The 13,311-nt window shown below is 35.5% G+C and overlaps 2 protein-coding genes across 2 annotated transcripts; both read left to right on the plus strand.

Moving 5' to 3' along the window:
* Positions 1-4,186: 4,186 nt before the first annotated feature.
* LOC142556137 (uncharacterized) lies at positions 4,187-8,481 on the plus strand. Its single transcript, XM_075667417.1, has 5 exons — positions 4,187-4,881; positions 5,871-6,026; positions 7,514-7,612; positions 7,708-7,863; positions 8,076-8,481. The coding sequence occupies exons 1-5, from the start codon at positions 4,255-4,257 to the stop codon at positions 8,208-8,210; spliced, it is 1,173 nt and encodes a 390-aa protein (XP_075523532.1). The 5' UTR covers positions 4,187-4,254; the 3' UTR covers positions 8,211-8,481.
* Positions 8,482-9,802: 1,321 nt separating this feature from the next.
* Positions 9,803-12,756, plus strand: LOC142556138 (uncharacterized). Its single transcript, XM_075667418.1, has 4 exons — positions 9,803-10,195; positions 10,285-10,683; positions 11,433-11,844; positions 12,131-12,756. Exons 1-4 carry the CDS (start codon positions 9,928-9,930, stop codon positions 12,327-12,329), a joined length of 1,278 nt encoding a protein of 425 aa, XP_075523533.1. The 5' UTR covers positions 9,803-9,927; the 3' UTR covers positions 12,330-12,756.
* The last annotated feature ends 555 nt before the right edge of the window (positions 12,757-13,311 follow it).

The following is a 13,311-nucleotide window of genomic DNA, read 5'->3' on the forward strand; positions in this document are numbered from 1 at the left end:
CCTCTTCGGGGATGTCACCACTCCCTCTCTAAATATTCGGGCTAGAGTCTTTCTCGCTGTCCCAATCACTCTGTAATGTACCGTACTTTTAAACTACTTGAAATTTGCGGAAAAATAAAAATTTTCTTAAATACAAAATAAACTTTCAAATTTGCATTAAAATAAATTTCTCGTCTAAAACATTTGAAATAAAAACAACCACAACAAAATTTTCCAAAAAAAATAATCGTTTAAACATCATAAACACTTCATAAAAATCATAGTATTTGAAACAACATGCATAAAAGTATTCATAAAAACATGGGTGGTCCTCGGGTTTAACCTCCCGCTCAGTCCAAGCCAGCTCATTGGTCCTCACCCCTCGTCTCCTCAAATGCATCCTCACATGCATCGATCAAGTCTAGTGAGTCTAAAGACTCAACATGTATAAATTGGGAGTAACGAGTAATACATAATAAAATCACATGAAACCTTAAAATAGAGCGTACATACTTGAAACTTGAACTTGCATACTTAAAAGCCTGAACGTAACATACTTGAAACTTGTGCATACATACATAATCATAGACGTGTCATCATCATAAGACTTTTCTTAAACATGCTTGCATACTTGTACATACTTGAACATTCATAAACTTCAGCATTTTGCGTAGAGACATGTTTCAAAGCAAGTGACCCATACATAAATTCGCCTGATCAGACTAAACCACAGTACTGGGCTGACAGGGAAGATCCACTACCACATACACGAGATCCCCGTTCATGCTTTAACGGGTGGATTGGTCCCCGTTCATGCTTTAACGCTTCCCAATCCTGATCTAAACCCGTTCATGCTTTAACGGGGTGGAGAGGTCCTCGGCCACGTTCACCGACTTCCAAATCCATTCATAATTTGGTCACGAGACATTTAGCATACCTAAAAAACTTAAAATATTTTCTTTTGCACGTCGAACATACTTACTTGGCATTGAGCGATTCGTTGGATCTTGCTTGGGCCCGCTGCTGCAACATACTAACATGAGTTCAAACACTTATCTTCCATAGCTTAGACGTAGGTACTCGTGCTCACCACCGAAGTAAATAAATAGCTTATGACATTTTAAATTTCTCGGGACTTGACCTCGTGTAGTAATAATCTTACTAAGCCATGATATAGAACCCAAAATAAAATCCTATATTTTTACATAAATAAATTTTAACAATCGTACTAAACCATGATATAGAACCCCGAAGCAAATAAAAAAAAAATTTTAAATTTTTTTAATTTTTTTTAGAGGGGGGTACACGGACCCCGTGTAGGGGTCCGGTTAGGCACGAAAATTTCGTATTTTTGAAGGAAAAAGGACACGGACTCCGTGTCGAGGTCCGGGAAGGGGTCCGTGTAGCCTCTGGACGTGGAAATTCACTAACTTAATGATTCATTCTTCCAACCCAAGCCTAAGGACCATGAACCAACACCTCAAGACTCATCCTAGAATGCTATTACATTGATTCAAACCTGTACAAACACCTCAAACATCCCCAAACATCGACAAAAAACTTCAATACAACAATAACCCGTAATTCGACATCGTTTCGCTTCTTACAACTTCTATTACATCCCAAGCCAATCCCGACTCAAACGAACCACCAAATAACATCTAAACACATCCCATAACATACCTAAATGCAGTAGCACAAGCCCGACGATACCCAACGAAGCCTGCAACAAATAACTTCAAGAACATGATGAACATAATTTTCATAAGATCAAAGGTTTGAGCAGTCACACGAAAATAACCATAACTCACTCGTTTCTTGTCCAAAAATTACGAATTCTATATCAAATCGAAGGTATCGAAAAGTTCTACGTTTTATATGTTGACAATATTTTCCGAAAAGGAACCGAAATTACACAGGAACCGAAATGACAGCAAAACGTTTTTTTGAGATCAAAAATACTTCAGAAATCGATTCAATGCATAATCGCTCAAACTTTGCTCATAATAATTAAACTTTTACGCATAACATACATCAAAATATCTACTATGACGAGATCGATGCATAAAACGAATGATTATACATGTCTTTGGTCTTGAAACGTAGGAAATCTCGCAAATCTCGACGATCCGGACACGAGGAAGAAATTTGGAGCTTCTTGCTATTCTCTAATGGTAGAATATATGGAAATGGAGCTCAAGAACACTTGAGGAGAGAAGGGAAATAAATGAGGGGAAATGGAGGAGAATTGATGGGAATGAATTTTCTTCCGGAGAAGACTTGGACAAAGTCTTGCAATTGGAGGCAATTGGAATGGATTTAGGGTAATTTAGGAATAATTTAAATATATTGATTAGGTTTAAACTAATTAATCAATATATGGTGTAGTCCAAATAAAATTTAGAGTACTCGAGGTTTGAAAACAAATACATAAAATATTCCTAAATTTACAAAAGTTGCACCACAATTAAGCGAAAATAAAATATTAATTGTCATAGAATAAAATACTCCATAATTTAAAAATTCCTTTTAAACTTAAATAAATATTTTTTTAAAATTTAAATAAATGCACGTGTTTTACGTGTACTGATTTTGGGCTCTACACACTCTTTCCAGGGTATCACTACTCCCTCCTTAAATAGTCGGGCTAGAGTCTTACTCGTTGTCCTGATCGCTCTTTTCGGGGTATCACCACTCATTCCTTAAATAGTCGAGTCACTCGTTATATATTATATGTAAATTAACAAAAGTTATTTGTCATATACATTAAAATAGCAAAATAAAAAAGAATAGTATTCCAAGCATAAAGCTGGAGAAAACTAATTGATCGACAAATACGTATTCCTATTGATTAAAGAGATGGAGACAACTTTCATCATTTACGCAGAGCATGTCTCCCACGAGATACGCAAGAAGACAAACCAAAACCCACTCACGAACCAGTCAAGCCAACCTAATCACGTCTGCATTCGGACAAATTTTATTTCAAATGTTTCATTAATATTATTCTTTTTTCCTGTGTGTGTAAAATTAGCTCTAAAAAATATTCAAATGTGAAATTAATTATTGAAAAATGAAATTTACGTAGAATTATTCTTCTTTTTTTTTTCCTCTTCACAATAGCAAATGAATATTGGTCAACGAGATCTTAGTTTTAGTATATTATCAGACAATTGTATCCAATTATCTTTGATTATTTTCACTTATTTGATCAATGGAAAAATCATGAATCTCACATATAAGAATAAATATAGATTATTCGATATTATTATATATTGTTGTTTAGGTGTATTTGATGAAGGTGAGATGCTACATAATTTTTTTTATCTTTATCATTTTTCAGTCATCTCAATTTTATTAATTAGTCCGTGGTGATGCTATATAACCTTGGTTAAAATTATTACTCAATTTTGATGATGAGTTTCACAAAGATCCAAAAAAATATTTTGACTAAATAAATATTCCATTTAGAAAAGGTTGAAATTTTCAAAATTGTGATGGAGGAAGTAGATGCACATGCCTCTACAGAGGAGTTATGTTGAAACACAAATATCTGTGTAATAATATGATATTGTTTATTTTGGACATAAATTTACATGAATTTGTTTTTAGATTTTACATAAAAAAATCATTATCAATGAAGATATAATTATATTTATTAAATCACGATCTTTCTTATTTTTTTTAATGCGAGAATTTGGTTGAATTCAAAAAATAAAAAATAAAAAATAAAAATAAAAGTCATTCAATCGATTAAATTAATTAATGCAGTTAACCGAATAGTATTACGCTAATCGACTTTGACTTTTGTGTGGTTGTATTGTACCCGACGAGTATTTATTCAATAATTGTCTATTAATTTATCCTTTAAAGAACCACCCATTTGTTATTTTGATTCCAAAGTTCTACATAATGTTTTGTGCTTGGTTGTTTTGATTTTGTTTTTATTAAATAGTAAATTTCAATTATCCATTACTATAATAAAAACTGCATTACATCATATTTTAATCGATACGATAATCTTGAAATTTTGAAATAAATAATGAGTTAAATAAATTATAATAAGAATATTAATTTTTTACCAGGAAAAAAATATTATAAATGAAATTAAAATGATACTTTTATGAAGGAAATTACAAAAATAAAATAATAATAATAACAGCAATGAAATTAAACTTTTAAGAATACATATATCAGCTCTCACTCCCCCCATCTTTCCTCACTTCATAGGACCACAAGAAGCAACAAAGCATATTCAGTTTCTGAACTCGCAATATGTCTATGTTGGCTGCAGAAGACTCGGCCATTGCTGTGCACACCAAGTTCAGAAAGCCCAGAAACGCGAACCCACGAACAGATCCGACTCTGCTTACTGTGAACCCAACCATTTCATCCATTCTTATCTCCGACAGGAAGAAAAACCTCACTTCTTCCGCATTTAGAGGACTGGGCTGCACCGCCTCCTCACAGGTCTCGGTTCCTGAAGCCATCAGAACTTCGGCCAATTGGGAAGCCAAGAAAGTGAAAAAGAAAAGGCTTAAGACCACGAAAAATGGCGTCAGCAAGTTGTTCTGCAATAACCATCCTGCTGTTGCGAATAATGGCAACAATAATGCCAACTCACTATCTCAATCTTCGTTCTCATTAACACTGTCATCAAGTTGTGTTGGCGTTCCTGATGTTTGGTGCGGTCCTGGAATTGGGCTGAGTACCGATGTTGCTTCTGTTGATTGTGCTGTTTCGAGAAGGCCTCCATATGTGCCAGCCAGAGGACCTGGAATTGAGCTGAGTACTGATGTTGCTTCTGTTGATTTTACTGTTTCGAGAAGGCCTCCTTCTGTGCCGGCTAGAGGCAAAATTGATGGTCATGGGGTTGACAGGATTGTTCTTGGCCAGAGGGAGGTACTAATCTTTTTCCTTTTGTATTTATTTTTTATGGTTTTTCTGGCTTTGACTTTCAGCTGCGCACTTACGAAAGTAAACAATACTGAAATACGTTTTTGGCTTTTCTGGCGTTAAGCATCTGTTTTGTGGTTCTCCTTCTCGACTTATCACTGATTGATGATGTATGTTTAGCTCGAGATTGAATTTTTGTTACTAGTCTATGTGTGTTCTTCAAGAAGCTGTGGGGCAGTACTGAATTTGGGATTCTCTAGTTGATGAATGGGTACCAAGAAAAGAAATACACTTGCCAATTTCAAGCCTTTGATTAATTGAGGAACCTATACAATACGCTAATTTGTGAGCTTTGAGGTCGATAGTACTACGAACCAACATAAGCTATACGAGAAATAGCCTAACAAATTTGTATCTTTGTCTGAGCTCCAGTTTGGACTGAAGTATTTTTCTTGCCTGTCCTTCCAAAAAAGTGTTTGAAATGGCATCTGGGGAGAGATCTGAGGTGCTTGAAGGGAGAATATAACTCCAGTGACTGCTCTCAAATCGGAGTTGGGTAAGGATAGCAAAATGAGAGATATGATCTACTAATCGGGGTGCCAGAATGGCTTATTACTGTGATTCGGTTAACACTGTGCGTTCTTCGTAAAATTCTGCCGGAGTGGCATTGTTGCTGGGTTTATTGTTTCCTTAAGCAGAAGAAGGGCATGGTTTCCCTTTTGACTTACTCTTACCCGTGACCAAGACTGGACATGTTCCATTTGCTTAACTTATATTCATTAGCCTTGTTCACGATCACTTAATCATTTCCCATGACTAACCATTTCACCTGCATGCATGCCTTTATTTTGGATATCTTTCATGCTTTCAGTTTTTAGATTTCAAGTATGCTTGGTTACTTCCTTTAAAGCTGTGGCCTTACTTAACCCCCAAACTGTTACTTTTGGGGTGGACGTTACGTGCACCGGTCTTGATTCACTTTTGTAATTTATCAGCGGTCACCATGTTCCATGAGGAGAGTGGTTGCCTCTGATGATATTCCTCTTGCTGAATCTGACACAGCAGTAGGAATGCCACGCTTTCGCTCCGATGTTACTGGAATTATACATCATCATAATGTCAGACATGGTTTCAGTGAAGGACTTGCCGAGGTTTGTCCTACGTTCGCCTTTTCTAGCAGAAATCAACCTGTTTTGTGTCTCAGAGCATATTTACGCATAAATTATATTCATTTGCTGAAATTCAAAGGACACAATTTTCTGCAATGAATCGATCATACTGTTAAGGATCTTATCAAGTAATAAACTGAAGAGTGTTCTAATTTGTGATTGCTAAGATGAGTTTTCCGTGCACTTGATCATCCTAATTCTTAGTCTATATCAAGGGTCATACCACCTGTCCAGAGCTTGAAAGTTCTTACACCATGACAAACTTTCTAGTGTTTAATTTTTACATTTGACTAGTCATGTTGTAGGACAGAATGACAAGTCTTTGGTAGAATTTTTGTGTATATTTGCTCAATAGATTTCTCGGCTACAAATCTTGGTAAAAAAATACAACTAATTAACTTACTGTCTTTCTGTAGATCCGTTGGGTTCAATGTTGCTTATTAAATGAATGTTTGATCTATGCCTTGAACTTGTGGCCGAACTTTTTGAAAACTAAGAGAACGAATCTAAATTCAACCAGTAACTGCGATTTGAATTTGCAGTCCTTAATGTGAAACCACCTGGCAGGAAGCAATTTTGCGTAAATCTCAATGGAAGTATAGATATCTTAACAAAAACCTATGTCCTGGAGAAAAAATTATGCAAGTGGATTAACAACTTTCTTTTCTGTGGTGGTGTAAGGCCTTAACAAACTCATGTTTGTTGAGGTTCTTATAATCTTATTACTGGATTGATGCAAAGATGCTCAATATTTTTTTGATAGGTAAATAAATTCACTAATAACATAAAATTTGTAGAAATACGTTGGGTATACTCTGGTATTACGTATAGTCAACCACTTGTGTTCAACTCAATTCAATAGTTGAAAAATATGTAGTTGGACTTTCCTAACAACATTATTAACGTATGCAAAGATACATTGTAGCAAATACAGAGATGATTTTTTCCATCTTTAAGTAAAAAGATAAAATACAAGCATTTCTTATATTTCTATGGTCTGGATTTTGATATATCAGAATTTTTCAGTGCATAAAGTTCTCCTGGAGTTGCTTGTATTTAATAATTTTATTTTATTTTAATTCAATGGGCCATTATGGAATGCCAACAAGGTATGTGCCTAGACAACAGCAAAGGTGGTCCTTTCAAAGAAGAACGCTCTGTGGATCTGAAGCTTTTCCTTTGAGATCTATACTCCATGTGCCTATTAAGAATGCCTTACATGTAGGAATTATGAATATAGAGTGAATGCAATTGATTTTAGTCAGCCTTTACATGATAATGGGCGTACCTTGCCGCACACTGCTCCTAATTAAATTCAATGATACATGTCCTGCTTAGTGCGCCTTGCGTCTCAAAATAGCTTGTGTAACTTAATCTTTTCAAGAAAACCTTTCCTGTTCGTGTTGCCTGAAAAATTATTTGGTGTAAGGTAATCCATTGATTGTTATAGTTGCACTATTGTCACGCAGATAGTGATGCTTCAAACTGGTCTCATTGTTGGAGGACGGCCTTATGGACGCGACCGGTTCAGGGATTTGAGGCTTGACGTCGATAACATGTCCTATGAGGTTTTTTCATGATTCCAAATTTGACTTTGCTTTATATTCTTGACTCGCTTGTCTTTAAATCTTAATACACATCCCTATGCATGATTTTATGACAGGAATTACTGGAACTTGGAGACAGTATCAGATATGTGAATACTGGACTGCGAGAGGATGAGATGACAAAATGTCTGAGAAGTAGTAAACTTGCATTATCTGATCATTTATCATTGCGTTTTGCCTTAGACATGGCAAGGAAATGCAGTATATGCCAGGTTGGACAATCTTGCATATTTTATCTATGTTTGTTGAATTTTAAACGGCAAAAATACAATGAAAAGATAATGTAAAACAATGTAGGATTTTCATGTCTTAGCCATGAAGACTGGATCAAGACACAATGTCCCTAAAACGTGAATACATGAATACCCCCATTTTTATGCAGGTGAATCTTGATTTAAATTTATTGAAAAATGTTTTAATCCAGGAGGAATATGAAACGGATGATGAGACGGGGAATTTGATCTGTGGACACTCCTTCCATGTTGATTGCATAAAGCAGTGGCTTGTGCAGAAAAATGCTTGCCCCATCTGTAAAACTGCAGCTGTTTCTCAGATATGAGCTATGTTTCTCGCTTATCTCATAAATTCTTGTGGCCCTTTGTTTTTCCCGTATAGATCACTGTATCGTTGATTGAAAGAATTTTTATCTTTCTGTGTGATATTATAGGTGCTATGAGCCTATGATGTATTGATGTTTCTGCATTTGGTTGCCATTTTTTGTTTGTTTGTTGGAAGTATGACTCAAGTTAATTTGAAGCCGGTTTTCATTGTAATAAAATGGATTGGATTCTTTGAAGAAGTCGTCAATATTATTTGCACCTAAATACAAATTCACGTTCTTTCGATTATTCTGATTAAGGGTTTCAATCTGTTGGAGAAGCTTTAATTTGTAATTCATAAATGTGATATTTGACCGTCTTGAGACTTTGCTTTATAACTTTGCTTATTATAAATATCATGAAATTTGAGTATAATATATCTGAGATAGTAAAATAACATCGATTTTAACAAAAATTGACCTTAGTTATTCCTCAAAATTTTCCATAATATATGTTTTTTTTTTACCAAATGTAACTCTTATCTGACAATCATTTGGGATGATTTTGAAATTTGGTTTCAGTGAAAGTTTTGTTTTGGAGTAGTTTATTGTGAGACGGTCTCGCGAATATTTATCTGTGAATGAGTCAATTCTACCGATATTCACAATAAAAAGTAATACTTTTAGCATAAAAAGTAATATTTTTCATGCATGACCCAAATAAGAGATCCGTATCACAAAATACGATTTGTAAGACCGTCTCACACAATTTTTTTGCTTTGTTTTGGAAACTAACCTTCCATAGTGTATTGAGGGTAGGGATGTAAACGAACCAAACCGTTTGTGAGCTATTCGAAGCTCGATTCGATAAAAACTCGTTTTGGCTCGTTTAACGAGGCTCGTTAAGATAAACAAACCAAACTCAAGCTTTACAGTATTCGGTTCGTTAGCTCGTGAACGTGTTCGTTGGTAAGTTCATGAGTAATCTTTTAGATGAAAAATAATAGTTTTGATATTTAATTTATTGATTTTGCATATTATTTATGAAATATATAGAAAAATTTATTAAATTTATTTATTATAATAAATTTACAAATTTTAATAAGAATAATATATTTTTCTTTAAATATATAATTTATTTTTTAATTAATTTAATGAAAATTTAAATGTATAATTCATATTTATGAAGCTTGTTTAGGCTCGATAAATGTTTGAATAAGCTCGTGAGCCATGCATATATTTGTTAAATAAAGTTCGAGCTCGGCTCGATTATAAACGAACCAAGCTCAAATATTCAAGAGTTCGGCTCGGCTCGACTCGATTACATCCCTAATTGAGGGTTAATTTTTTTAAAAAAATGTTGGCTCGACCTAAAAAATAAACTGTCACTTGTAATTGAAGGCGTTTTGATTCCTGATCCTCTCTACAGGGAACAATTGTTTGATTTATGACTTTTCTTCAAATTTTTTTACAAAATGACTTTAAACATGTAATAAATACGAAGTCTAAACAAACAGTAAAAATTGAGAAAATTATATTTCAAATTCATGATAAAAAAAGAAATTTAATTAAATAATCCCTTTTCCCAATTAAGGTTTATTTTTAAAAATTAATTGAAAAGCAAATAAGAAGGCCCAGTAGAGCCCAAACTGGGACGTCCAGTTCGGTGATAAGAAGCCTGCAAGCATTCCGCCCAAGAAAAGCTTCTCCACTGAACCCTCGGAGAGCTGGTTCCGCCATGAGAAGTGTCCTGCTCAGGAAGTTATGCCTACGCTCTCGGAATCTACATTCCTTTCGCAACCTCGGACTCAAACCTACTATCTCTAATGGTTGTACGGATTGTTATCGTGGTTACAGCACTGAAAATGCACCGTTAATCCACCGTATTCCCGCGACAATTCGATTTTTTTCATCTGGAAATGACAACGGCGAGTCCGAATCTAGCGTGAGGGATTCAGAAGACAAGAAAGAGGTGACGAATGATGCAGCAGATGTGAGCAACAAAGGTAAAAGACATCTTTTTATCAACTTCGTTGATTGATCTTCTCCGGGGTGCTGATTGTGAGCTGCGTTGTCTGTTATATGTTGTGTGTAGAATTAAAACTACAGATAGATGACTATTTCAACAATTTCAACGAGGAGGCACTTCCGTCAATCCTCGAGTCTATTCTGAAGAGAAAACTCGCAGGAAAGCATGAAGACACAGATGATGAGTTAATGGATGAGCTTCACCGGGAACCGTTGGATAATGTTAAGGATGAAGACTTCGAATCTGATTTTGAGGAGGCTTATGAAACTGACGAAGAAATTGATGATTTGTATAATACTCGGGAAATTGTGATGAAGCAGATGACTTCTGATCCTTATGGCAACATGGATGACCAGAAGTGGGACGAAATGATCAAGGAGGCTACCGAGCACGGTTATCTCAAGGATACAAGGGAATGTGAAGAAATATTGGAGGACATGCTTAGCTGGGACAAGCTTCTACCTGGTACCACCGTGCTCTTATTTCCCATTCCCATCTTGCTTTGATAAAATAAGCATTAGTTTTCCCTTTTTAATTGTTTATGGTTGTCGATATTGATTATTTAAATGAAGCTAGTTGGGGCAATGGAATTATGTTAGTTTATCTATTATGATGTGTGATTTCTTGAATAGCCGAACCGTTTCTCTGAAATCGATATAATTTGATATTATTTTTGGGTTTATCTTCCTTCTAGTAATATGAATATATGCTTTACTTTCCAGCCGTAGAAGTTTGTTGCATTCTTGACTATTGCTCTTTTGACGAGATTTAACTGGATTTGCCTATTCCTTTCACATAACAGGTGCAACTATTAGACTTGTTTTCGAATTTTTTGGATGACGCATTCTGGTGACCAGACATGTTGCGTGCTATTTGAATTTATTTGTGATTATGAGCTAAGTAAAACGCAATGCACCAAATGTGGGGGAGTTTCAAGGAACGAGTTGCCTTTGGGAAACAACTAGACAAAATCTTAGAAAAATTCCTTTTCGATACGATATTCAGTAGATAGAATAATAGATGGTATGAAACTGTTTTGGTTCATCTGTGTTATTTGGATTTTAACTTAAGGATTTGAACCTTCAATTATTTGGCAAGATTGTTCTCAGTTGACTTCATTTTGTTGTACCGTGGCATTTTTTATACTTTTCCCATGGATTTCAGTATATTGTAGTTAAAGCACTAGTTATTTCCCGGGGATGGATTTTTTGTAGATAAGATCAAGAAGAAGGTGCAAAAGAAATTTGACGAGATAGCTGATAGGGTTGAAAAAGGCGAGTTAGAAGTTGAAGAAGGTTATGCATTATTTAAGGAGTTTGAAGATAAAGTGGTCTTGGAATGTACTGAACTGATGAAAGCAGAGGAATCTCCACAGTTTGACGAGACTGTTCCTGATAACAAAAAGGAACTTGATGATCCACCAGGTGAGGGACCAATTCTTAGGTGGCAAACTCGTGTTGTCTTTGCTCCTGGTGGTGATGCATGGCATCCCAAAAATAGAAAAGTGAAGTTGGCTGTTACTGTAAAAGAGCTTGGCCTATCTAAGCATCAGTTTTTGCGGCTGAGAGAATTGGCTGGAAAACGGTACAATCCTGGGAAAGATGAACTTACCATCACTAGCGAAAGGTAAGCTCAATAGCTTGCATTTTACTTTATTTTCTATTACCAGTTAGTATACTGAATTTCTGCTTCAATAATTTGACCTCTAAACTAACACAATTTGCGAGGCTCTACTGTTTTAAGTGCGTGTGTACTTATGTATACGTAATTTATCTTTATGGAAAGTGTTGCAAAAGGCTAAACAGTATCACTTCTTTATAAAGTTCTGGCAATGGCTCAAACCTGCACGATCCATTCTTTATTCTTCCTGCCTGTCTTTGGCATACAATGTTCATTACATGTTTTGGTTCAGGTTTGAACATCGGGAGGAAAACAGAAAAGATTGCCTCAGAACCTTGTTTGCTTTAATCGAGGATGCTGGAAAAGCTAGGAAACTAGTAGAGGATGCTCGAATTTCAGAAGTGAAGAAGAGGCTTGTAGCTAATCCGAAATTCATGCAGAGGTTGCAAGCCAAGACAGGAATAGCAGAATCTAGTCCGGGAATTACATGATTACACAACTGGGCTATAGGGGTTCCATGAAGAAATTGAAGATTAAGCATCGGTCTCTGGATCGCCTTTTGAAATATTTGCCTCATTCTTGCAGAGAATATACTTCGATGTGTTAATAAAGACCGGCTGTGAAAACTCTGGGTTTAAATCGCTTCATGTAGCTTTTGTAGCAAATGTGAAAGTTGATGAGTAATTTATTTCACCTTGTAAAAATACAAAAGTGCCTTTTCGAACTTCTGGCCCTCTCTTCCACCATCAGGCGAGGCTAGGGTTCATTTAATCTCCAATTTTTCAGAGTTTTAGTCTTGAATTACTTTTTTCAAGGGCCTGTCCTTTTCCATGAAAAATCTAGTTTTAGCATCACCAATTGGGCCACTTTCATGAACTATGATCTGATTGAAGCCTCGTATTAAATGCTTTGTCTGTATTGAAGAATGTCACCATCAAATTATCTTTCATGCATTATTGCAAGTCAATTTTACTTGATTGCTATAAATTGATTATATGATGATTTTAAATCAAATGAATATTATTTTATATCTATCATGCTTAGCTTGTTACTCATAAACATTCGAAAGATACGAATTTGTTCAAAACTGAGGTCTAAAAGGCCAAAACACAAGCCTAGCTTAACAAATTTGTTCAAGAGCTATATCAAGGCAGACCAAAAGATGAGAAATCGTTGTTTATTGAGGTGAAAGATGACATCGACAACTACAATAATTGTTTATCCGTCAAACAACTACAAAGTGGAACAGTGAACGATGCCAGCAGCTCTTCGAACCATTCCCACCCGTCCAATAATCACAAAAAATGGTTCCATCATCCTTGTTTTCCCCTAGCTCCACCATCAAAGTCAAGAATCCCATTTCCCAGTCCATCAAATCGTGCATGGCCACACCCCGCCAGCTGTGCAGCTATCTACATCTTTTGGGTTCAAGAGTTTGATGGATATCAGTCCATTATAGATCTCTAGGGTACA

This window comes from Primulina tabacum, chromosome 9, assembly GCF_025594145.1.
Source record: "Primulina tabacum isolate GXHZ01 chromosome 9, ASM2559414v2, whole genome shotgun sequence".
NCBI classification, from domain to species: Eukaryota; Viridiplantae; Streptophyta; class Magnoliopsida; order Lamiales; family Gesneriaceae; genus Primulina; species Primulina tabacum.

Excerpts from the sequence above, each read along its gene's own strand:
- LOC142556137 (XM_075667417.1), top strand. The coding sequence starts at position 4,255 with ATGTCTATGTTGGCTGCAGAAGACTCGGCCATTGCTGTGCACACCAAG. Across the intron at positions 4,882-5,870 it reads TTGTTCTTGGCCAGAGGGAG|CGGTCACCATGTTCCATGAG; the intron begins GTACTAATCTTT and ends GTAATTTATCAG. Across the intron at positions 6,027-7,513 it reads TCAGTGAAGGACTTGCCGAG|ATAGTGATGCTTCAAACTGG; the intron begins GTTTGTCCTACG and ends ATTGTCACGCAG.
- LOC142556138 (XM_075667418.1), top strand. The coding sequence starts at position 9,928 with ATGAGAAGTGTCCTGCTCAGGAAGTTATGCCTACGCTCTCGGAATCTA. Across the intron at positions 10,684-11,432 it reads CTGGGACAAGCTTCTACCTG|ATAAGATCAAGAAGAAGGTG; the intron begins GTACCACCGTGC and ends GATTTTTTGTAG. Across the intron at positions 11,845-12,130 it reads CTTACCATCACTAGCGAAAG|GTTTGAACATCGGGAGGAAA; the intron begins GTAAGCTCAATA and ends GTTTTGGTTCAG.